The sequence below is a fragment of the Thunnus maccoyii genome, chromosome 16 (assembly GCF_910596095.1).
Source record: "Thunnus maccoyii chromosome 16, fThuMac1.1, whole genome shotgun sequence".
NCBI classification, from domain to species: Eukaryota; Metazoa; Chordata; class Actinopteri; order Scombriformes; family Scombridae; genus Thunnus; species Thunnus maccoyii.
This window is the reverse complement of record NC_056548.1, coordinates 14,095,363-14,120,362: the sequence shown is the minus strand read 5'-3', so window position 1 is coordinate 14,120,362 and position 25,000 is coordinate 14,095,363. Positions and strand designations below refer to the sequence as shown.

Genomic DNA, 25,000 nt, shown 5'->3' with positions numbered 1-25,000 from the left:
CAGCACCCCCAGCATCATTGGCACCCCTCCTAGTGACACCTGAAAGCACCTACCGACTATGTCAACAAAAATACCCACTGAAACCAGAAGCCGTTGAGGGAACCACACCAGTGTTCAATAGTTTGTGCCATCTTCTGACTCACCTGTCAGAAACCCTATTTTTTCCACCCAAAAAAGTACAACTGGAGGGTCTGAGTTTACCTGCAGGTAGTGTTTTGACACAGTATGTAGATGACCTAGTAATCTGTTCACCTACCCAGGAAGCAAACAAGTGACACTGTGGCACTGCTGAAATATTTAGCAGAACAAGGTCACAAGGCTAGCCTATCTAAATTGCAGTTTGTATCACCAACAGTGACAGTTCTTGGGCATGAGATCAAATCCTAAAAGAGTGGAGGCTATCCTAAAAATTCCATAACCAAAAAATAATTTCAATTAGTCAATTGATGTCCTTTTTAGGCATCACAGGCTTCTGCAGACAGTGGATCTGTTACTCTTTAATTAATTCTTAACTCTGTAATGCCTGACTGGAAGGTAGCCATAATACATGACCATGGCCTCAAACCGACTGACCAAGTGACTTGGACCCCAGACTCAAGACAGCATTCATTCGACCGAAGCAGGCCCTCACATTCACACCTACTTTAGGATTGCCAGACCCAAACAAACCTTCTACTCAGACCATTGACCAGAAAGGGAACTATATGACATGAATAAACGGTCAATGCATATTTAACTTAAAAATAACAAACGCTCATGAAGTTGGTTATGCAGTCGTGAGTGACCATGACATAACTGAAGCTGCATGTTTACTAAAACCATCTGTCAGCTCACGCTATAGAACTGTTTGCACTCACAGGAGCCTGCCTACTAGCAGAAGACAAAACATTAACAGTGTGTACAGATAGCAGCAGGCATGGCACATGGACCATTTATACATAACTTGCTTATAATCTGAAAAGTGTGAGGGGAAATTATTGTATATGAAAAAAAAAATGCTTGTGTGAACTTCTGAAAGGTTAAAATGCTTAATGACAAAATAGAAAAATGAGGCAGAAATCACACCAGTCACCACAAGCAGAGGCAAGCCAACCAGTCACACGTCTATGGTAACCCTAGAATGTAGGGGTCGCCATCTAGACGCGACCCCATGATAACACTGTTGATTTTGACGGTGGGTAAGAGCAGCAGCCACAATTTCAAACTCCTCTCTGCGGCTGCAGCCAATGGGTACGAGGGGCGGAAAGGAGCCGCTAGGGGAGTTGTCTACCTCCAAGTAATCTGATTGGGCCCCCCCCTTAAAAAAAGTCCGAACACGCTCCTTTCTTTTCTACTTTGAACCCCCGCCTCCTCCTCCGCCTGCTGCTGTGGCACAGAAATAGAAAGGTTTGGCAGAAAGCGCTCATCCAGTAGTAGGAGTGAGGACACATCAGCAGAAAATAAACCAGTCACAGCTTCAGCGGGATCTCAGTAACCTGATTATCTTCCGTTTTACCTCAGCATCAGCAACGACTGAAACCTAAAAGGAGGATATTGCAGAAAGTGCTAACCAGCTTGGCTCAACACCAAGTCGGGTTTTTTTTAAAAAATAACGAAGTTGAGACAGACACCATTTATAATAAAGTACCCAGAAAGGGCTTGAGAATTACGGTTTTTTGTCGGCCACACATTTCAAGAGTTAGCTTTGTGAGGGAATGGCATTGGATTTCGCTGCAGGATGCGTAGGAGGTAAGTAGTTATAGCCAGTTTGATGTTAGCTTAGCCACGTTAGCCAGGTTAACAAGTTTCAGCTAGCGACTAGCATTAGCTTTAGCCGGCTTTCCAACGCGTGGACAGCACCAAGCAGCAAAGTTAGTGATTTGTGTTTTCATCTGTCACTTCTGAGAATCATTACAAACCGATAAGGGGAAAGATTTGATTTTAAAAACCTTGGTTTAAGCAGTTTTTTAAACGTTAAGTTTGTGAAAATCCCGGATATAACGTTAGTTTGTGACGTTACATTCCTTACCTGTGGCATTTTAATTTTTTCATGTTGTCACTCATGAAAGTGTTTTCTTTAAAAACTCTCACACATTCACACAAAACCTGACGGTATTGTATTTCAGTGTTTTAAGTTTTGTTACATTGTCAAATCAGGATACACTATCATCTTTCTCCTCTTTTTTTATTATCTGACAATCTCCCTCATTCCTACATTGTGAAATAATCTTCATTCCACTTTAGGGAGTAGCCTCAGTCTCTGGAGAAAAAAAGGGCTACCAGGAAGTTGCCTTCCTGTTTACATAATGTCAGCTCAAAGTCAGTTTTTTTTTAAATCCTTTGGGAATCTTGTCAGCTGTTTTGTCTTTACTCAAGGCCAAGGTCTTCCCAAAGTTTAGCACAATCAAGGAGCCCAGCTCGACTCACCACAGAGCAAAGGCCCTGATGTGATGACAAAGTCGTGCACCAGAGAGCCGTAGTAAGAGTTGTGTTGTCTTTTCTGACTATTGAGAGACTGAGACATCCTACACTTTAACTTATTAGGTTGAATATTAATTGTAATTCAGCTGCATTCAAGTGGGATGGGTGTTAGTGGTTTAGGATAATGATATTACAGCAGTTTGTTACTATATCAGCTACGCTATCAGGAATGGAGCCTGGTTTGTGTCACTATAGGCATGGTTATAGACTGTTATTCATTCACTGATTCCTGCATGCCAAAGCTTTTTCCATAGTTACAAATCAGCGAAAACAAGAGAGGTATTTAAAAAAAGTCTGGTTATAAATCATATTCCCTTCTATGAACATCTATCCAATAGCGCTTCACCACCCTCTGAATAATTTAAATGGCTTTTTGTATTTTTACTGTTTGCATTCAACATTTTCATATCAGTAATGACACACAAACGAGGTGTCAGGTTAATCATTACATGGCGTTTAATGGATGCTTTTATCCAAAGTGCTACCTGTTAGTATCATCAGTGCAAATGCACGAGTTGTAGTATAAATCAAAAACCTGCAAGTACTCCGTACTGAAATTTCAAGGTCACTTTTATTGACTCCCACAGAAGTAATTTGTCTCTGATAAAGGGAATTGTTGCAACAATGACATCACAATAAGAAAAAACGCAATAAATAGGACACATGGAGACACTGGCCTAAAATTTAAAAAAATACCAGAAAATTAGTACAAAAATCATTGACTATATTAAAAAAACTGCAGTTTTAAGGCAAAAGCATCTCAAGCATATTCACCTCAGTAAATCAGTTGAAAACAAACAGACACATCTCACTTAACACACATACAAACAAGCACAAAATCGGTGAAAATCAGCAGTTATCTGAGTGCCTCTCAAATTTCCAGAAACACTGAAATTAAATGCAAGTTTAAAAGTTTCCCATAAACAAACTATATAAATGTGTAAATGTGCAACATTTTCATATGAATTACCGCCTCATGATTGAATGCCTCTTGGCTAATAGGTCCTAATATTACATGGTCAGATGTTACTGTTTGTATAATGTTTTTTTCAGATTATTGGCATAAGTCAAGGGCAGGCCACTGTTAGGCTTTCGTCATTGGGTGCAGTGCAGTCTCGTGATGGGTGGGCTGTTTGCTGTTGCGAGATGAGCCATTTGATCATATACCTTTTTCTCCCCTGATACCAAATTGTACACCATAGGTTTAGGAGTGTGTTGCTATATCACTTTTATCAGGTCTAGAGGATAATGATGAGATAATGAAAAATAATTTGAAATCCTGCTTCCTATCTTTCAGGTGCTGCTGGTGTTTTGGTTGGACATCCGTTTGATACCGTGAAGGTGGGTGTCTTCTTCCTTTCTCCCCACTATTTACTCATGTTAGGCAATGACACGATTCAGGACTTTGCTGTAAAAATGTTGTGCGTCACACCACTCTGTTGGCAGCCTGAATTTGAATCCAGATAACTTAAGGGTACAACAGTCAGATAATTGAGCAAGAGGGGTGAGTCCTCACATTACTCTATAATTAAGATATTTGTCAAACCATTAAAATCATATCATGTTTACTGTTATAAATGTGTTGTTTTTTTTTTTAAATTTCTAAACAATTTCTACACACATCTTCAAAAATATACACAATGCCTTTTAACAGGTTGTAAAAGATGTAACTTAAGCTTCTTTATATTGTTGTCCACCACCAAACAAGTTAGTAATATTGCTCCAGGTTAACTTTTATCAGTTTACATTGAAGTTCAGAACAATGAGGTGCACTCACTACTTTTCAGATTTCATTGAAATCAATTATCACAGGCTCTGTATGGAAATTGGCTTCAGTTTCCAGAATTTTGCTGGATATCTGTGGATGTCACTAATCATACAAACTCATTATTTTTGACTAACTGCTAAGTCACAGCAAGTGTTATTGGCATTTGATGTGTGTAAACCGTCTATGTAGTAATCCTTTGGCTTTAAGCTACTTGTTAAAGTCAAACAAAATATTGAGACTAACATTTTTTTTGCTATTGTATGTTTTTTTTGTGTGAATTAACATGAATTTTCAATGTTTTAATGTGAGGCTATTAACCTATGACATTTCTTAAACATTGCAAATGTATTCAGTTTGCTGTCATAAATCATTCACTTGATTTGTTAATGGAAAGACAATGAAGTTTTAAATATAGCATACCATTGAAATTGAAACACATTGAAGTTGGAGCATTCACTTTGCAGGTATACATGACTGGTCAATAATTTGGTTGTAGCTCTTTTATACTTTGCTTTCAATGTCATTTCTCCCCGAGCTGGTGTCTGCTTGGGGGCTCGGGGAGGCTGTCTTTAACAGCAACAGTGTCACTGTGTTGTAGATGAGAGAGAGAAATAAACAACCTCTCCACGGAAATGTGACCTAGTAAGTATGGTCAAGGTCTTTCTTTCTCTCACCCTATGTCCTGTTTTGAGCTTTAGAAATATAAAACACCGAAGACATTTTGTTTTTTGTAAAAACATTCTCGGTTAATTTTTTTTCTCCCACATGTTGCAATCCCTAAGCATAATTTTTTTTTTGTACCCTGAAAGAAACCATTTCAAAGCACAGTTGCCTGCTTGTTTCCATGTAAACATGTATTGAAATATGTGGTTTGTAGCTGTTGTGGTCCTCTTTGGCCATGTCACTTTTGCATGTGACTGTAACATGATGGCTGTCGTCCACAGGTGCGACTTCAAGTTCAAAATGTGGACAAACCTTTGTACCGTGGGACGTTCCACTGCTTCCGGTCCATCATACGCCAGGAGTCGGTAAGCTTGTCTGTGTTGTGAATGTCTAGTAATGTTTTTACTGCTTTAAATCAAATAATTCTTGGGTCGCATTCAAACATGTCATGGCTGTAACAGAGCTTTCACCATGTGCTGCTTACTACACCATATTACTTACTGTTGAGTCAGAATGGTCCATGCGCTAATTAAAGTGTCCAGTTACAGTCCCATCTCTGAACACATGCACCAGCCAGCATGTTCCTAACATGGGGTGTTAAGGAGAGGTGTGACTGTTACCCGGGGTCAACGAGGGCCTTATTCCGGTGTAGGCTAAATTAAGCTTTGGACATCATGGCATTTGAGCTAAGCCGAGCATGCTTGGTCACCATGATTTTCCCATGCTTGTTTCATACAGAAACTGTATTCCTACCACATACTGAAATTTTAGATGTTTTCTCTACATAACTGGACAGTTTACTTGGAAAAAAATCAGTGATAATTGATTTATATAAGAAAAATCAGTATTGGCACATGTCAGTTGTAAGGGTTAAAGGAGATCAGCAGGCTAGAGAATATGTGACTGTACTTTGTTTTAGTGGTATTTGAAAGGTTATATAATTTTTAAGTAATCAGGCAATGCCACGGTCATAGCCTCGAGGCTTTCACTCTGACATAACTGACATGAAGTGTTTGATTTATGGCGTTTGACTTTCTCTAGAGGTGTTCTTGGATGACTGTCAAACAAGTCGGAATGTTACATTCCCACATTTTTTTACCCATGCTAGTGGCATGGCTGTAGGGATGGTGACGTCTGTCTGGTAGGACAGTCAGTCCAGAACTTTTGGTACTTAAAGTATTAACAGCAGACTTTGTTAAAAATGTCATCCGTTTCTGTTCACGTACGGTAAAATGAAGCAAGTTGCAAACAGAATGTATTGTTCAAAGATAGTGTTACGACGTGTTTAACAGTCCAAACCAGAAGTGTATCCATGTGTTTAAGTCAGAAATTAAAATCTATTAAACCCTAGTGGTCCATTTAGATTGTCCATGACATGACTAGACAGTTTGGGGGGGTTTTATTGTTCATTTTGCACTGTTGTTGCACAGCTGCACTGAACATTTCCCATTGCAGTGTGACAGAAACAGAAATGTGGTCTAGATAAAGGCAGGTGTTTTCATCAAGATACAAATTATGTGTAATTGTGGGTTTGATGTCTTTGTGTCAAATAATGAAACATTTTAATCATTGTCTAAAACCAAAATTTGTGCATTTATTAATGTTTTTATTCTGGACATGTCAAAAAATTTTGGCAAATTAAATTTTTTGATGTGTTGACTCAACTCAAATAATCCCAGTAATCTGCCCTTGTGTCTGTAGATTTTCGGTCTGTACAAAGGCATCGGCTCTCCAATGATGGGTCTGACCTTCATCAACGCCATAGTTTTTGGTGTGCAGGGCAACGCCATGCGGAAGCTTGGCTGCGACACACCACTCAACCAGTTCCTGGCTGGAGCCTCTGCCGGAGCCATCCAGTGCGTCATATGCTGCCCAATGGAGCTGGCCAAGACACGCATGCAGTTGCAGGGGACTGGAGAAAAGAAGTCAAAGAAGAAGATGTACAAGAACTCCCTGGACTGTCTGGTAAGAATCTACAAGAAGGAGGGAATCCGTGGTATCAATCGCGGCATGGTGACCACCCTGATCCGTGAAACGCCAGGGTTCGGCGTGTACTTTCTCGCTTATGACACATTTACACGTTATCTTGGCTGTGAGCCGGAAGACCCGTACATGATCCCAAAGCTGTTGTTCGCCGGCGGAATGTCTGGGATCACTTCCTGGCTCTCCACCTATCCTGTAGACGTGATCAAGTCCCGTCTTCAGGCGGATGGGGTCGGCGGTGTCAACCAGTACAACGGCATCATGGACTGTGTGAGACAGAGCTTAAAGAAGGAGGGCTGGAGGGTGTTCACACGTGGACTCACATCCACTCTGCTCCGCGCGTTCCCAGTGAATGCTACCACATTCGCCACCGTGACTTTATTCTTATTGTACATGCGCGAAGGAGAAGAGTGTAACATTCAGGACTCGGAGCCACAGGCCGTCGCGCTGCAGCCACTGCAGCCACAGGCACAGCCGACCAGCATGTAAGCCACTACGCAGCTGAGATAATTACTACAGTCCTCAGCAAATCTATCCAGTATAGATTGAATTTGCAGCTTCATGCAGGTCTGTGATCTGTTAACTGGTGTCCATAATGACAAAGGTGAACTGATCCTAGGTATGCATCCGCCCTTGGAGCTTCAGCCAAGTGACCACACTTAGTATTTAAGTAATATATTATAAGATAAAAGCAGCATTTGTAAATATGGTCTCTTTTTAAAAGCTTGGTTTTGTACACATTTTTTAAAAATGTTGAATTTAGGAAACTTGACGGTTACAAGAGTTGCTGTAATGTACAGTAACGGTTACAGATGTCCCAAAAATGTATTTAGAGTCAAAGAAATGAATGCTGTGTTCAGGTCATAATGAGGTATGCCTGGAATTCATGTTAAAACTGGTCTCTACTATCAAGACATGCTTAAACTTCACTCAGTATTAATGTCATTTTAAGTTTAGATTTATTAGGTTTAAGCAGCTGACCAATCCATTGTATCTTCTCCATGGTGTGAAGAAGTTTTCCCCTTTCCATTTACCTCCATATAGTGTGAACACAGTATTTCAGCATTTTATCATAATGGTTACAAATACAAAGAAAGCCTGACACATGTACTGTACATTTATGTAGATATTTTTTCTTTCTCTAATGTTACAATTGTGTTTGTAGTTGAACTTTCCTGTGAGAAGTCATAGGAATGTCATCCAAATGTTATGAGGTGTCTGAGGTTTTAATCAAATGAGGTGTATTTTTATTTCTTTGTCTACTTAAATAATCTGCTTTTAAATTCTGAAATTCAAAGAGAAAATATTACTGGCTTGGACATTGAATTTCCCATTGTAGTGTGATAGACACATGGTGTAGATAAATGCAGAGATTTCATCCAGATATAACATAATTATGTATAATTGTGGGCTTGATGTCTTTTGAAATGTTTTTTATTTGACATAATCATTGTCTAAAACCAAATTTAAAGCATTTATTAATCTTTTTGTTCTGGACATCATGCAGTGTCCAAAGAAAGCACCTTATGGTATAATATTAAGCACATTACTGTAAAAATTACATTTTTGGCAATCAGATTTTTCACTACAGTTACAATAGATGCAAGAATCTGTTACAGTGTCAAGCAAACTGATGGCTTTGTTAAAGAAGGCTTTTGAAAATCCAAACTATATTTTTCAACCTTCTCTCCCTCTAATTAGATGTGAAGCACAATGTTCCACAAGAGGGAGTTTTCATTGTCAGATGAGCTCCGTACACACTAACCTGCGCCACCTACAGGCAGAGAAAGTAACTGTTGCTGCAATTTTTACATTTGTAGCTGCAGATTTTGTTTGTCCTTGTTACAGCTGCTGTTTGTGTGTTTTTAATAATGTACATTTGTACTACCTGTTAGCAAAATTACAATTATATATCACTGTGTCACTAACCTCCAAGTGGATATTAAATACTCAAACTGAAATAAAACTAAGAAGATGTTTCAAATGAATTTATCATTTATTTCTGTTTCTAAATGTTTATAAAACCATAACCTTTTCAGACATTAACTATTCTGGCAATAAACACCAGATTTCAGCTAACGCCAACTTGAAATACTCACCACCAAAGATAGAACCAACCTCTTTTGCTATTTTTGTTTTTGTATTGCTGTCTTTAAGCTTGTAAATCCAAAGCCTTTATATTTTTTTTCTTTCTTTTTTTTTGCAAACAAAAATGGTTAGGAGCCCCCTGCTTCCCCCTTCATGTTAACCAGGACAGGACAGAAGGCAAAATATGTCACTCAGAGCGAAGTGAACTCTGAACTCTACCCTGTTAACATTTGTTGAAGTTAAAACTTTTTACCTCTCACAAGTTAAAAATGTAAATCATAAACAGCAGCTGAAATAAAAACAAAATCTATAACTTTAATTACCTGCAAGTGACAAGTGTTATAATTGCAGAAGCCATTACTTTTCCTGCGTGTAGATGGCGCACATTCTCATGTCTACATCTGCAGTTGTAAACTGCTGCTGCTCTTACTTTTCCTGCAACAGGTGACAGGTTAGACTGGGACTAAAGGGTCAGAAATGAGGGTCTAAGACTACTTGGGGTTGTCGAAAGACATAGCGATGTGTGTATATACTGTGAATTTGGTGTTCAATGTGTGAAATCTCTCTAGGCTTTGGAATTATTAAATTACAATCTATTATTTCTGTCCCAAGATTTGTTCTGTATTTTCTATTGTAAATTTGATGAGGTATGTCTGACTGTACTGGTGGGTGACACACGATTGCTAATATCTTTGTAAAAGAGTTGCTCTAAATATCTAATGTTGTCTTTTGTGTTCTGTACTTGTTCATGTACATCTTGCACCAAAGCAGCATGCACACTATGTAGTCCTGAAAGAATGGTGAAATAAAAGCCACATTTTTTCTCATGCACTCTGACAGTTCTTGGTATAGCTGCCACCACAATATGTTAGATATATGAGTTTTAGAAATTGATCATAAAATGGTTTAAGTAATTAATAGATTGAGTAAGTTTCAGTCAGTCAACTGATCCAAGAGAACTCAATTAATCCAGTAACTGATTCATGTTCATGCAAAGTATCTGAATACTAGCATTTAATTTGTGGATGTTGAAGTTTACTTTTATTTAAGTGGAAGATCAGAAAGCAGTTAAATGATAGCAAGTGCTTTTGACCATATTAGAGATGAAAGACTGACCTCTAGTGGTTGTAATAGGGTCATAGATTTTTGTGAACTTTGTGAAACAATAATTTACAAAAAAATAGACTGTTTATTAAAGAAACTTGATGACATATTTAGTCATTTCAGAGTAATAAGTTACAGTGAGAGGGCTGTAAACAAATGTATACATAATTTAACAAAAACAAGTTATTCAAGTATCAATCAAATATTGATTGAGTTCTTAGGACCACAGTATTGCCTCCACACTGTCTTGACACTAATAATGCCAGCACATGAGTCTAATACCATGAAACGAGACAAGATGTTTGGAAACACCACTCACTCACTCACGTCTTACATCAAAATAGTAGTATATTATAACAAAAATTGAGTTGAGTGGCATTCCCCTTCAACTTGTTGTGCAAGAAGTTTGAGCCGATATCCTGAGGCTCCTTTTTCATTCAAATAAAGCAGAAGATAAAGGTGTCTCCTGGTCCCTGGTGAGACTGAAAAAGAAGTAAGGAAACAAGAAGGGCAGAGAAAAGAAACAGAAGATACATCACTAAGAAAAGAGAAATCGGTGGAGACAGAAAGGAATATGGAGGATGAATGGAGGAAATGGCTTTCAGGTCGTGGCTCTCTCCCACGCTACTAGCAGGTTTTCCATGCTTTTGATGTGTTCATGAGGAAGGAGTCGCAGGAGTAGCGCAGGAAGCGGTAGATCTCCTCCGCTCTGGGTTGACTCATGCAGCCTCCTTTCTGTATGGCTTCAATGGGGCTGTAGGAGGAAGATGGAAAGGTGAAGAGCGAGTTATAAAAGAGGGGAAAACCTTTATGTCAGTGTCTGAAATCACCTTACTCCAGCAAAGCATCACATTCTTGTCTGTTCCTGTTTTTTTTTTTTCCTCAAATATACTGTATAAACACACACTTCATCTACCTGTTTATGAGTTGGGTGATGGACCTGAAGTTGTGGCTCATGTTGAGAGCGTGAGCATAGTTGACTGAGGGCAGGCTCAAGTACATCTGCAGGGCCTGCTGCCTGTGCTGCCCTTTCACCTCCAGGGGCACAGCGATGCCCTGACCTTTACGCTGCTCCAGCCGTGCCAGGTCTGCCAGCAAGCCGGCACTCTCCTCGGCACCATTGCTCCACAGCAACCGCACGCCGGTTTGCACCAGCGATGCCAATGTGCTGTCGTAGTAACGTGTTCGCTGGAACGGACGTGAGGCCTCACCTGGGGCAGAGACAGTACAGTACAGTAGTTAACAAAAGGTCATTATAACTAACTTTGTGTTACATAATGAATCTTATACTTGTAATTAGACAAACAATATAAACCTGTTTAAAAATTCACAGTTCATATTTAAAAAATATTGCTTAGTATTAAGTCATCAAACCTAAGAGCTGACTGACCTGGCTTGGTTCGGTCCTTTTCCACAATCAAACAAATGCGCTCAAACAATCCCTGCAAGCTGTTCACTCTCTCGGCCAATCGCTTCCGGTTCTGTGTTGCGGCCAGATCTGATTGGCTGTGCCGCTCCACTGCCATGCGGTTGCTGACGATGAAGTAGCTGCCGTCCAGTGAGCAGACGTGGACGGTGGCTGCGTGGTGCTGACGCAGGCTGGTCATCAGCTCCACTCCACTGCTGATGCAGCGACTGTCCACCAGAATACGGACGGACCCAGGCGGAGAAGGAGCCTCGCTGACTGACAAATCCTGTCTGATGGACCTCGGAGGCTGATGCGCTGTTGAGGTGGCTGGGGTTTCCTGGACAGTATAAAACAAAACTCTAATGTGGATTATTTCAAGTTTTAATCATTTGTTTGTGTTTCTTTTTTTGGCATTTTGCCTTTATTAGATTTAAGTTTTAGTGATCACGTGTCAGCATGTTGTGTGCCTATGATTTTCACACATGCACTTTATTCACCCAGCAGGTGTGTATATGTGTCATCTTTGGGTTTTTTTTACCTGAAGCTGTTTCTTGGAGGATAACAGCGAGTCTGACTCCACAAAGTCTAACTGGTCAGAGAGCAGATGTTGATTTTCTAACCTCTGGCGACACCTGCAGGAGAGCAAAAACAATGCTCGAGTACTTCATGAATGTTTAGGTTTGTGCATGTGTGCGACTATATGAGGATTTAAATTACCTCTCATTTTGCAGATCTTCACTCACTGAGCCCCTCTGTCCCCTGCTCAGCAGTGAGACCTTAGATGCTATGGTTGAAGAGGAGGAGGAGGCTTTCTGCTTGCTGAGATCTGAGTCATGCTGTACCAGCTTTGGCTGCAGGGCAACAGTAATATCCTTTCCTGTTACAAGACTTCTCTCTTTACCAACTTCCTCTGTCTCCTCCTCACTGGAATCCTCTAGGCGTATGACTCGGGTGCGCTTGGTTTTCACCCCGGCCCTCTGCTCTGGTGGAGATTCAGCCCTGGTCTTAGCACCTGCTCCGGCTCCAGTCTTTGCTCTGGCTTTGTGCAAGAAGACACGACGTCTGGTGGCGTACTGTCTCTTCCCGTCCACATATGAATCCTCTGGCATAAGTTCAACGACTTCTTCTTCCGCCTCTTCTTCACTGCTCTCCAGCTCGTCCACCTCATTGCCCACCACAAAGCTGTCCTCTGCATATGTTTCATCCATCTCAGGCACCTGAGACCAAAGGTCAAGTTTAAGAACGGAGCTTAAGGTTATGTTTATACCAAAGGTTACTTTAATGATGTGTCTTTAAAACTCATGTTTGCTATTTGCACCATCTGTAAATACATACAACAGCCTTTTATTTTTAACTGAAATGTAAAACTGAGGATAAAATATACCTGGGAAAATATGTCCATGTTGTGATGGTTTCTGTAGGACATTTTGAACTTGCCATGGAGTGCAGGGCTTCTTACTGACTTCAGGTAAACCCTGTGCATCTCTGAGTCTGATATAAAGGAGAACACACAGGAAAAGCCAAAGAGTGACTGTCGATTCCATCGATCTCCTAAAACTGAAAGACTTGGTCCAGGAAATTAGAAATCAAATCCACTGACGATACTGTAAAATAACATTTTTTGGAATAACCGTGGTGCCCTACCATCAAGTCCCTGGGAGGAGTGTGTGTTGTCGACCACAAAGCCTTCTAGAGAATGGTTCATTTCTTCTCCATCTTCTTCATCAGTTGACACCTCTTCCCGCTCGTCCTCTGACAGCTCTGCTTCCTCATCCAGGAACTGACGACCTTTTCGACATATGTTGTGCTGACAAAGGGACAATGGGAAATATCAAGGCTGACGAATGCTGAGGGTGTCGGATATTGACATTTATTGAGACTTGACATTTTTATGTAATGTCAAGTCTGAAATGTGTGATGATTTTTTTTTTTTTTTTGAAAAAGACAAACAGCAGTTGTTACTTTTTGTGTGTTTTTAAAGGTTAACATAAGAAATAAATGATATAATTCACAGATTCAAAGCATCTGTTGCCACACAGACCTTGGTTTTGCCCTGTTGGACTCGCTGCCTCTCAGGTGCGTGTGCTGTGGTTCTGCGTATGAACACAGACTCATTCTGGAAATCATCATCGGAAACAGCTTCGCCCTCCATCTCATCGGACTGGAGAATCAGGGAAAAAAATTATTTAAATACTGTATACTCTCTTCACGGTTTATGTTGCTGCATATAATGTAGAAATTAGTATAAGTAATGTGTGGAGTGAAAGTGTTTAAATCATATCAGCTGTGTTGAATAGGTTGTACCCTGTGGCATTCTGCACACTAATAAAGAAAATCTTACAATATCAAGTGCAGCTGCACGTTTCCTTTTTGCTACCACCGGGGAATCCACGTCACTGGAGATCTTTGACTAACGGAGACAAAACATGTTACATTTTGCATACATACATGTGCATTCTCTATTTTTACACTATATCTGTGAACAGTTTGTCAATGAGTATTATATGAATTACTCTGTTATCAGTATATGGTGGTGGTTGTCATGGTCAAAGTGGTTGTCATGGCAACTGCAGGTACCTTGGAAATGATGGACAGAGGCAGACTGAACCTGTCTGAATCTGATACCACCTGCTTAGCTGGTGTATTGTACCATAACAGACAGATGACATCTACTTATTTCTAATGTATACCAAAAGAATGAGCCTTTATGTGAGCATTTCATTGACATTATGAAAGAGCGGAAAATGAATAAAGCAGGCGTTTCTCACCACTTCTGGCGAAAACAAGGGGTTGACCTTGTTCTGATGTCTTCTTTTACGAACCACGACCTCATCCTCACTGTCAGTGTTGCACTCCGCTGAGAAAAAAAGGTGAAACAAACAGAAACAGGCAGAGATCTTGACATATAAATGTAAGTTGGAGCAGAGAGAAATGGAATGTACCAACTTAAAACATGAGCCTCTAAAGAAAAGTACCTTTTGAAGAGTAAACAAACCTGGATGAAGAGAAAAGTCAGGCACACACACAAATTCCTGGCGTGAGCCGTTTTCCACGCCTGGCCCCGTCTCTGCTTCGGTGGTGCAGCCTTCCGGTCGTCTCCGTTTCAAGATGGAGAGCGAAGACGGGGTGCGAGGCCCGGCTGGACCTGATATGAGCATCCGTCTGGCTGCTGGTGATGTGATTGGAGATGGTAGCGCCCCACCTTTAGACACCAAAGGTGAGATCAGAAGAGAGGACATTTCTCTCTTCCTGTGCTCCGACAGCCTTTGGGGTGTAGATAACTTGGGCTCACTGGAACGTACAGGTTTATGGACGCTGTTATAAGGAGTGGAGGAGTTAGAGACGCCCGGCAAAGACACTGTGGAATCAGCCTGCTTTTTAGGCTGCGGGGAGGTTGGCATACATGGGGCAGGAACAACCTCTACTTCTTCCTCCTCCTCCTCCTCAGAGTCCTCCAGTGAATATCCGAGGTCAAAGTTGACAGAAAAGTAGTCATGCGAATTGTCAAATGACTGATTTTGTTGCATTGTAGGAGATTTACAGAGACTTGTAATTGCCTTGTCTGTTGCATTTTTACTTACTGCTGCTGTGTGTGTGTTATGTTCTGTTTCGGTAGTGTTATGGGTGATTGTGTCCCGAGTTACATGCATGTCAGCTGAGTCTGTAGTGCTACATGGGTTTGTCAGGGTTCGTGTGTCTGAAGTGTTTGACATCTTTTTTGTGCTTTTAGCAATATCCTCAGCGCTGGGAGATGTCCTGGGCGTGACGGCGTCTTCAGGAGTGGGGATTTCTGGGATGGTCATCTGCAGGAAGGCTTCATCATCCTCAAACAGATCCATGCTCTCATCCCTCACATCATCCCTCACATCCTCCCAATAATGCTCTGTTTCCTCACTTTTGCCACCGTTCTTACTTGTTATTTCTTCACTCTTTTCTGCTTCTTCACCAGCCCGTTCCCCCTTGACGTCATTGCACATTTCGTCATCGACCTCCATGCCGTCATGATTCTCATTTCCTTCTTCGTCATCAAAAACCTCATCCCAGGTCGGACTGTCGGCTGCTGTGCTGCCCCTCCTGACAGGCTGCCAATTGTTATAGATCTTATTGTCCTCTTTCTCCACTGAAGGCTCATCAGCATTGTCAGCGTCACTCATCATCGCTTCATCGTCGTCGTCGTCGTCCACATCCAGGGTGAACCTGACCTGGAACGGCTGATGAGGCCCCTGCACCCGCTGAGGAGAGGGAGGAGGTGATGGGGAGGCCATGGCAGCGTCTAAATCTACAGCGAGCAGCGGTGGAGATCGGGACAGGAGCTCTGCCACATTGGTAAGGATGGTCTTCAGACTCTCATCTCTTCCTGGGAGGAGTTTGGCAGAGGAGAGAGGTGCTAAATCCCATTTCGGAAGATAGAACATGGCCTGAAGTTCAACATCTTCTTCTAGATCAGGCTCACAGTCATCGATTTTTGTGATCAGCTGTGAAATATTGTCTAAATTTACCGCCTCTGTCACTGTATGCTCTGCTTTTGTGACGTCCTCATTAACGATGACACATTCATCATCCACCTCGGTGCCTTGACAGTCATTGTTTGACTGAAGTGGACAAATTGCGTGATCTCTGATGTCATCGTGAGGTTTATTGCTCTCATGTTCAACAGGAGACTTCTGTTTTATCAAGACTGATGTAGAAATTAAACCCATTCCTTGTGTATCTTCCTCATCAATGTATTCCAGATCAGAGAAAGACAAGTGAGATGGTTTGGGTTTGTTGCTGGAAGTTTTGGCACAAGTTTTTGTGCCTTTCTGTGTCTTCTTCTTCTTCTTATCTATCTGTCCGCTCTTCACGTGGCCGTCGGCATCGAGGTAAGGAAGAAGCTCCTGTTCGTAACGACATTCCCCCTGAAAAGATGCATACACAAAAACAAAAAGAAGAGTTTTGTGTAAGAGAAGATTCCTCTGTGGGAGAAGGCAAGGTCAGGGAGCTGTCATCAGCCTCTGGACTTTCCAAACCTTTTACGACACACGTAAAAGGGCAGCCAATGGGCAGCCAATTGCCCAGCCTAACAGCTTGTCAGTTCATGTTCATACAGTAATCTAATCAGGAAATACCCTGTGAAGAGACGTCACATTGAAGCCACACACTGAGCACGTACAAAATTCTGATGTAACGTCCCATTTATTTGTTTTTCCAGAACGTCAAGCAAGACTGACGTGGGAACATCTTGTAATTAGACACTGTTCCCTTGCGCAAGAATTTTAAAAAGGACTATGCCACTATTTTTCTCTTGCTTAATAAATCTGCCCAATATTAAAATATCTCTCAATTTCCTTCTGTCTCTATCTTCCACACAAACACACACACACACACACACATCCTATTCATCAAACACCTGTCGTCTGTGCAAACCATATGACCTGGAAGTGATTCATCGAGAGTGGTGTCCTGCTTGGGCCGGCAGGGTGCCATCGAACCTGTGACCAGCAGGATGAAGAGGCTCATCATACGGAGAGAGGAGTATGAAAAGACGGTGTTTAATGGAGGCTGAAAGAGCAGGACTGAACTGAGATGCGGAAAGGAAAAATACTGTTTTTCCCTAGAAAGAAAATAAAACCTGATGAGAGGGGACTTTGTGTCAACGTATTCATTTAAGTTGTTTGTTTGGGTTAGGAAATTTGTGATGATTCACATGAAAAACTGCCTGTTTCACCCTTTATTCTGTTACAAAACCAAGACAGACACCCAAGTTTCATGCATGGCACTTAGACAGGCCACACATACGGGGTTGGTGGGATGCTGCTTTGTTGTTATGCTGACGGGTCACTAAAGAAGAGTACTACAGGATTGTACGAGTGCAGTTTTTCTTTTTATTAGACATGCTTTCAATACCAATCCCATTCACTCAAATATGTAAGGATTTCTAAAATCAAACCATTTCTGTTTGCCGCTGGCCTGCTGAAAGTTAGTCATGCCTTAATTTCATCCTGCCTTGATTATTTAACTCTCTATATTTAGCACCCAATGAAAAAAAAAACACTAAATTGTCTTCAGTTGGTCCAAAATGCAGCTGCAAGGCTTTTAACTGGAACTACGGCTTTCATCGGCTTCCCATTGCTTCAGAATACAGTTCAAAATCTATCGATCACTTATAAGTCGTTAAATGGATTGACTCCAAGCCATATTTTCGACCTACTAAGCCCCTACATACAAGGCTGCACGTTAAGGGCAGTTGAAAAAGCTTTTCTTGCTGGTACTAAGTCTATATTAGCGGGTAAGAGTGACCTTGGCTTGGCTGTCATGTCATCCAAGCTGTGGAATGAATTACTGTTCACAATCTGCACCGCTACCTCTAACCCTTTTAGAGTTTTAGTCTTTCAACTGACTTGTATGATTTTTTTAACTACATAATTTTAATTAATCTGGTTTTCTGGAAAAAAGGGAATATAACAAACAAAATACCTTATGTTTTTTTCTCAAAAATGTATGATTTTTCAAATACATTAATTGTATTGATTTTTCTACAAATCTCAAACTTTTTTCTCTGCTAAGAGTGACCTAAATAAATAAAATCTTTATTTACGTCTGATTAATTTTGCAGCTGAGCTAGTTCTGTAATATTCATAGTGTCGTTCCTAACCTCTTCATGAGGAGTGAATTGAATGTACTGAATTATTTCGATTCTTGCTCAGCAGGTTTCAACTTTGAGACCTTGTGCCAGTATGAAGAGTAGTGTGTCATTCAGCGGTTTTTATTGTTGACTTGCGTCTATCATCAGCACGCTATTGTGGCCCTGGTAAGTTTGTTTGCCAACTTACTTATGCAACGATCGCTTTTGAAATGTTTGGCCTTTAGTACACAGATATAAAAGTTGTATATCTGTGTGTGCTAGATTCATTCCAAAGCACGTAGGATTACAAGTTCATTGTCTTAAATAACTATGACTTCAGTGATGACATTGTTCACTGAGAAAAGCTAATAAAATGATAATTAACAACACCTGAAAATATATCTCTTCACATGTTGGACACCTCGCTTTATCCTTTAGTTAGACAAACAAACCTGGAGGCAAACACTAAACAGCTTGTTGGCGTCACACTCTGTACTGCTAAAGCACAAGAGCTGTAATTAACACTTCATCACTTCTCAGTGAGGGCGGAATACTTTTAATAGGTGAGAATTTCCACTGAAAAATATTTCTGAACTGTCACTGAATACAGTCCAATAATTATCAACGCTTTCTTCCCTGTTCAAAAAAACAACAACAACAGGAACTTTTTTCAACTGCCGGAGCTGTTTTAACGTTGTTACTTGAAATTGTTCCAACAAAACCAGATGGAAAAATATATCTACTTAACAGCTATTATATTTTGAAAAGAGAAAACTTGCTGTTTAGCTACTTGTAATGGTGCTATTCTGCAACGCTTCTGACACCATATTGATGCAGCAATGTTCTTATCATGGAGGATGAGTGCATGTTGCTGTTTAGTGTGTATGTCAAATAGCTGTTTGTCAAATAAAAGAAACATTATCTTTAATTTAAGTGTCTTTAAACCTTTAAATTATAAAGAAGAAGACATTTTTAAATATACTTTGGAGGTGGAAGGCACATTATTAAAGGACCATTGTGTAGGATTTAGTGGTATCTATGAATGAGGTTGCAGATTGCAACCAACTGAATACCCCTCCCTTTCCCTTCCAAGCATGTAGGAGAACCTACAGTGGACACAAAACTCGCCCTCTCTAGAGCCAGTGTTTGGTTTGTCTGTTCTGGGCTACTGTAGAAACATGGCGATGCAACATGGAGGCGTCCGTGGAAGAGGACCCGCTCCCCATGTAGATGTAAAGGACTCATTCTAAGGTAACGAAAACACAGCAATTCTTATTTTCAGGTGATTATACACAAATTAAAACATACTCATGAATATCATATTCCATTTCTGCCAAGTCTGTTCTGCTAGATGCCACTAAACTACATTTGTTTAAAAATTCAACTTTTAATTAATAATCCACAATCCAAATCTGTATTTTCTGACCATGTAAATTACTGGCATATTTCACAAAAATATGAAAATAAAAAATACATTTTCATGAATTTGTAGTTTGAATTCAAAATAAAAAAATTAAGATATTGTGTTTTCCTTAGATGATTATTATTAAAAAAATGTACTGTAGTCCTGTTTACACATGTGTTTCCAATCATTACTCAAGGAAACAAAGTTTTAACAGCATAAAACAACATTAACAACATAGATTTAGTTGTTATCTAGTATTAGTTTGTGTAATAAAACACCTGTCAGTCAGTTTTGGAGTGATTATGTTATGTTATTACGTATCATGGATTGTGCCTTTAAAGACGGAATATGTCCAATTAATTATCATTTTATTGTTTTTTTAAACAAAAAAAAGAGAGAGGAGTTTTTACCTGGGTGCCACTGAAGTTAGTATTGTGAGATATTGTGAAAGTATTACCCCAAATCTGAGAAATAAATCACATTTTTTTAAAAGGGTAATCCATCTTATACAAATCCTTAATACTCCTGCATCCCTCAGACACAAGCTTTGCTCTTAGCGAACCATTTTGCGCAGAGACCAAGGCCACAGCGTGTCCTTCAACATCACAATCCTGATGAAAAAAATGGAACAGAGGCTTTTAGGCCTTCAAGGCTTTAGTCACACTAGTCAGACATCGGGGGAATCCATTATGTTCCTCCTTTGAAGAAATGTTTTAATATCTTGCTTCGAGTGAGTTTTGACACCCTCTCGTCCTGAAAAATAATGAATAGAACTCGATTCACACAGGATTAACCTTAACCCCTGGCATGCAATTAATTAATGATCAGATTAAGTCTTTGGATCTAGAGATGCCGCAGACCGAAATAAACTTGATGACGAGGACAGAGCGCTGCAGACGCTGGAACGGTCAAAGGGTTTGTGTTGTTCAGACCACATGAGGAGGAAGCAGCAAAGTGGAAACTCCACTCTGTTGATTATCTCACTGCACTACAATAATCATACAAATTTGATGCTCATGAACACACACAAAGAATGCATCATCCGTATTAATCAGTCTGCATGACTTTGTTTTCAAACATGCAACTATCCTCAAATTGCTAAACACTGATCGACCGACAACACCGGCTGTTCTGATTCAAATGGTGTAAAACCTTCTTCAAATCCTGCAAACTATACTTATGAGAGAAAATGTTAGCAACAGTTGCTACAAGTTTGGCTGCAAACCACATGGATTTGCAGGTGAATTTCAACTTATTGGCCCTTATATGACAACTCAAGAATAGGACTGCAATTAACGATTGTTTCCATTGTGGATTAATGTGCAGATTATTTTCTCAATTAATTGTTTGGTCTATAAAATCTCAGAGGCAGTTTTCCTTGAAAAGTTACAAAAAAGACTAATAGAATATGAAAATAGTTGCAGATTAATTTCTTCAATCAACTCATCGGCTAATTGTTGCAGCTCTACTCAAGAATAAATTAATCTGGTTAAATAAAAGAGAAAAGAATGATCCAAAGGCGAAGGACAAGTACGTCAGCCATATATACTATATATACATATACTAGACCTGCAACACTGTCGAGCTTTAACACGTTCAAATGTCAACAATAAGCAAGAATGAAATGTGAGACATAAAACTTCATAACACTTCACTGTGTTGCAGTGCAATTTTATTCCCAAAATCAATATATAGTATAATGATATAATATAGAGGCTTAAAGTTTCTTCTATTACATTTATTTCTTTGTCTTTGTTTAGATTAACGCAAACATTGTAGCTAAACTTAAAGCCATGTAAATATCGGCACTATCTCGCAGTATATTGCAGACTTTAAACAACTCAAACACCATCAAATTTAAACTATTCTACATGAAATGTAGAAAAGTGTTTTTTGTTTTAATTTGTTTTTTTATTTATTTTTACTTTTTGCATCTGTTTTTTGATCTCCCACTCTCTTCCCTGCTCAGTGCGGGATACATCTAGGCCATCACAACCTGACCTACTTCCAACTTCCTGGCTTTATGTAACAGTTCAGAGAATGGTTACATAATGATGGGAGAGGAGGCCTGCTTGCCTGCCTGCTTGCCCGCCCTGTGTCTCTTCATCATAAGGAGAAAGAGGCAAAAACACAGCATGCTTTTGAACTCACCCAGACAGAAAATGGCTTCAAATGAGGATAATGCTTCTGCAGTGCTAGGCTATTAAGGCGAGGTGGGATGTGTGTGAGGAAGATTTACAAGAAAAATAAAGGCTGAACTTTCATTTAGTTGCTTTATTTTTTTTCTTTTTTCTGGAGCAAAAAGGTCAGAAGGCCTCTGCAAATTCAGGCCAAGCAAGTAAGCCTCGGCTAACGCTCTCCCTCACAGAGTAAGATGAGTGTGGAGCAGGTGCTGGGGGGGGGAGGCCGCTGGTGTGTCAATGTGAACACTTCTGTTTGCGAAGAACGCGAATTTCTACTGTGCATGGGCTTGAATAAATTAAATTCATCATTGCTAAACAGAATTTATGTTTATCAAAGCACGTTTGAAGATGAGTAAAATTGTTTAGGAGGATTGTGGATTTGATATATCAGAGGAAAAACCTCAATACACAGCATAGGAAGACAGATTTGTGAAAAACATTGTTGTGGGTTGGGGGAAAAAAAAAGAAATATGCAAAAAAAACAACAGACTGGCTTATTTAATCATAAAAAGAATGAATGCCTTTCTCTGGAAAAAGCAGATTTTAATTTACTTTTGTGGAAAGTTAGGCTATGGATTAAAAGAAGTGATTTGTTTTTGGTGCAGATACAAGTCCAGGTTTTTAAAGATTATTTCTTATCATTGTGAGATATGGAAAACATGCGAAACCCCTTTGAATCATTTGTATGAAAAAACCTGAAGCATATCTCCAAAGTTTATCTCTGGGTAACATGATGTGGATCCAGATTAAACACTTCTATACCTTAACTACTATTAAAAAAAACCCCAAAAACTGATTTAATAGATGCAGCCTTAGTTGAGGTGTGTCCTCTCCGAGTGCTTTCAAGTGAAGCATTAAGTCATTTATATAATTTACAGTATATCAAACAAAGCTGAAAATGAAAATTGAATGCTCTACAGTAAAACTATCTGTTAAGATGCATGATTCACAGAGCAAACCCAGCCACACAGCAAAGACAAAGTGTGTGACCTACGTACTGAGCAGTATGTACCTAAACAACTGCAGAGAGACGATAATATTCACAGAATCCCTCTGCCATAAAAAAAAGACTGCACTACTTAATTGTACTTTGTATGTTCAAGTGTACGGTTTATACTTTGGGAGACTAAATAATACTGTTGTAAGCTTTTACAGTATCTCTGCCACATTTACGTACAATCAAATGTTTTGACATTAATTCCTCTTTTTTGAGGGATGTGAGCTGCCATCTCGACCTCTAATCCTGTTTTGTTTTTACAGGTGGGCTAATTCTCTCTTCCCCTAGTACAGTAAAGACCCACGGTGGAGAAAACAAACAACAAAAAAAACCATAATAAAACCCACTTTGTGTTCAGCCAATAGTCAGTTTTACCATAATCTCTGACCCAAATTCGAGGATTTGGACAAATTCAGGGGTCTTATCGATGGCACAATCTTGCGAAGTAGCAGATGGTGAGACGAGGAGGTCTGAAACATATCCACTCATCGATACTGTGTGAGATATTTGGAGGCGATAAGAGATTGGCAGAATGGACACGAGGTCAAAAAGAGTCTTGTGGTTAAATTACCCGTCTGACATCGCTTATCTCGCCGCATCGTAACAATACGGTGCAGTTCTTGAGTATATAAAACATGATATCCATTTGAAAGTCTTCCCTGCCGGAGAGATTCTGTTGCTTCAATACAACTGTTGTGTGACTAAGTTCTAGTGGATCCGATGACCTTGCTGATATAACTGATCCATTCAAACAACCAGAAAAACAAGATTGCTATCAACCAGCAGCGAAGACTACGACCCGAACGGCTACCAGGTCAGCAGACAGCAAAGACAGATTGATATAGAAAATATATATATATGAAAATAAAGCTGAAAGATTTTGCTCTTTCAGCAGCTTTTTTATTTTAATGGGAGAGAAAAAAGCCTCTCTATAAAAATATTTTGTCACACATGAGTAAAAAAAGCAAATGTTGATCATAAATTTGGATACAGGAGCATGAAAAATGATCATTTATACAGTAAACAAAAATAACTTTTTCAGTTACGTCTTCAGATTTTTTTTCCAAAGGGAAGCTGTTTTCTTAAATCTAATTTGAGAAAAAGAAGAAAAAACGAAGAGCATTATCAATGTTATTTTTGTTGTTTTATTTTTGCCTAAACCACAATTACGCCATTTGAGCTTGTTTATCACGCCAGGAATTTGCCTTCCAGGTCTAAACGATGAATGTGGTGACTCAACACAGATCACAATCGTATGTTCACATGCAACTCAGCTGACTCCTTTCAGCCTGGTTTAGAAAGTTAGGTTTTCCCTGACGTAAACATCACTACTTTCTGATTTTTTTTTTTTTGTGAAACAAAGCAAGATTTATGCAAGACGTTGGAAAACCAAGACTCTGATTAATTGGTGAGTACTTTGAATCAGTGATCAGTTAGATGGTAATGTGATTGATTTAGTGAGCTATAAACACATACAAGTTCACTTGTGAACAAAGCAGGACTTGTTCTCACCTCATTTTCCTCTCTCATGCCGTCTATCAGTCCCATCACCTTAATGAAGTGTTGGCAGCGGAGGGAATGATCAACAACATGGGTTGGAAGTGCTTTGTGCTGCCAGTGTCTCCATTCCCACAGTGACAGCTCTCTGGATTGCGGTCCGCTTTTGGAAACTTCCTCCTTCGTAACATGAAATGATGTCATAAAAATATAAAATAGTAATATTATATTCAAGCCAGTAACAAAGGACACACAAGTCCTTGAAGGGTTCTTGTATGTCTTTTTTATACATAATGTTCCAACCTTGGGTTTAAAATTTAGCCATCTGAAATCACTGCAAATTAAGCGGCTGCCACCTTGCACTGTTGAAAACTGCAGCTCAAGCAGAAATGCATGAAGATGCAGAACCATTAAACCTTAAAATCCACAGACATCCATTCAAAATATCCAAATTAACAGTCAGTTTTTTCTTCACGTTGTTATGGTTTGTGGTTTCTCTGCTGATAATCTGTTTCTTAATAGCAATCTGAAAACATCTATTTCATTAGAAGATATTACATCTTAAAGAGAGGTACATTTCACAGCATGTTGCTTGAGTGGCAGGAGTCAGCCAATCAGTGCAGTGATTTCCAAGATTTAAAATCAAATCCAGGCCAAACATCCCTTCATATTTTGTATGTTTTGTATGTAGCAAAAAGTATATTTCATTTTTAATGTGTTATTTCATTATTGTAGGATCTAATAAAAACATACACTATATGTGGTGGTCATGGCATGGGTGTGTATGTTAGCCTCTAAATGGACTGACAACAGCTTCATCCTCATTTATTGTACATCACC

The 25,000-nt window shown here is 39.7% G+C and overlaps 2 protein-coding genes across 2 annotated transcripts in view; one reads left to right on the top strand and one right to left on the bottom strand.

The window, feature by feature from the left end:
• The first annotated feature begins 1,208 nt into the window (after positions 1-1,208).
• On the top strand, positions 1,209-9,789 carry LOC121881415 (mitochondrial basic amino acids transporter). Its single transcript, XM_042389183.1, has 4 exons — positions 1,209-1,728; positions 3,758-3,801; positions 5,173-5,256; positions 6,593-9,789. Exons 1-4 carry the CDS (start codon positions 1,695-1,697, stop codon positions 7,361-7,363), a joined length of 933 nt encoding a protein of 310 aa, XP_042245117.1. The 5' UTR covers positions 1,209-1,694; the 3' UTR covers positions 7,364-9,789.
• A 348-nt stretch (positions 9,790-10,137) lies between these two features.
• Positions 10,138-25,000, bottom strand: part of fancm (FA complementation group M) — a 42,811-nt gene continuing 27,948 nt past the window's right edge. The window contains exons 13-24 of the mRNA XM_042389182.1: positions 24,176-24,340; positions 14,470-16,372; positions 14,243-14,331; positions 13,816-13,884; positions 13,516-13,635; positions 13,119-13,281; positions 12,859-12,965; positions 12,192-12,691; positions 12,013-12,106; positions 11,457-11,811; positions 10,983-11,277; positions 10,138-10,820 (exon numbers count right to left, since the gene is read on the bottom strand). Of these exons, the coding sequence (XP_042245116.1) occupies positions 10,694-10,820; positions 10,983-11,277; positions 11,457-11,811; positions 12,013-12,106; positions 12,192-12,691; positions 12,859-12,965; positions 13,119-13,281; positions 13,516-13,635; positions 13,816-13,884; positions 14,243-14,331; positions 14,470-16,372; positions 24,176-24,340 (3,987 nt within the window). The 3' untranslated portion in view covers positions 10,138-10,693. The remainder of the gene's footprint in view (positions 10,821-10,982; positions 11,278-11,456; positions 11,812-12,012; positions 12,107-12,191; positions 12,692-12,858; positions 12,966-13,118; positions 13,282-13,515; positions 13,636-13,815; positions 13,885-14,242; positions 14,332-14,469; positions 16,373-24,175; positions 24,341-25,000) is intronic.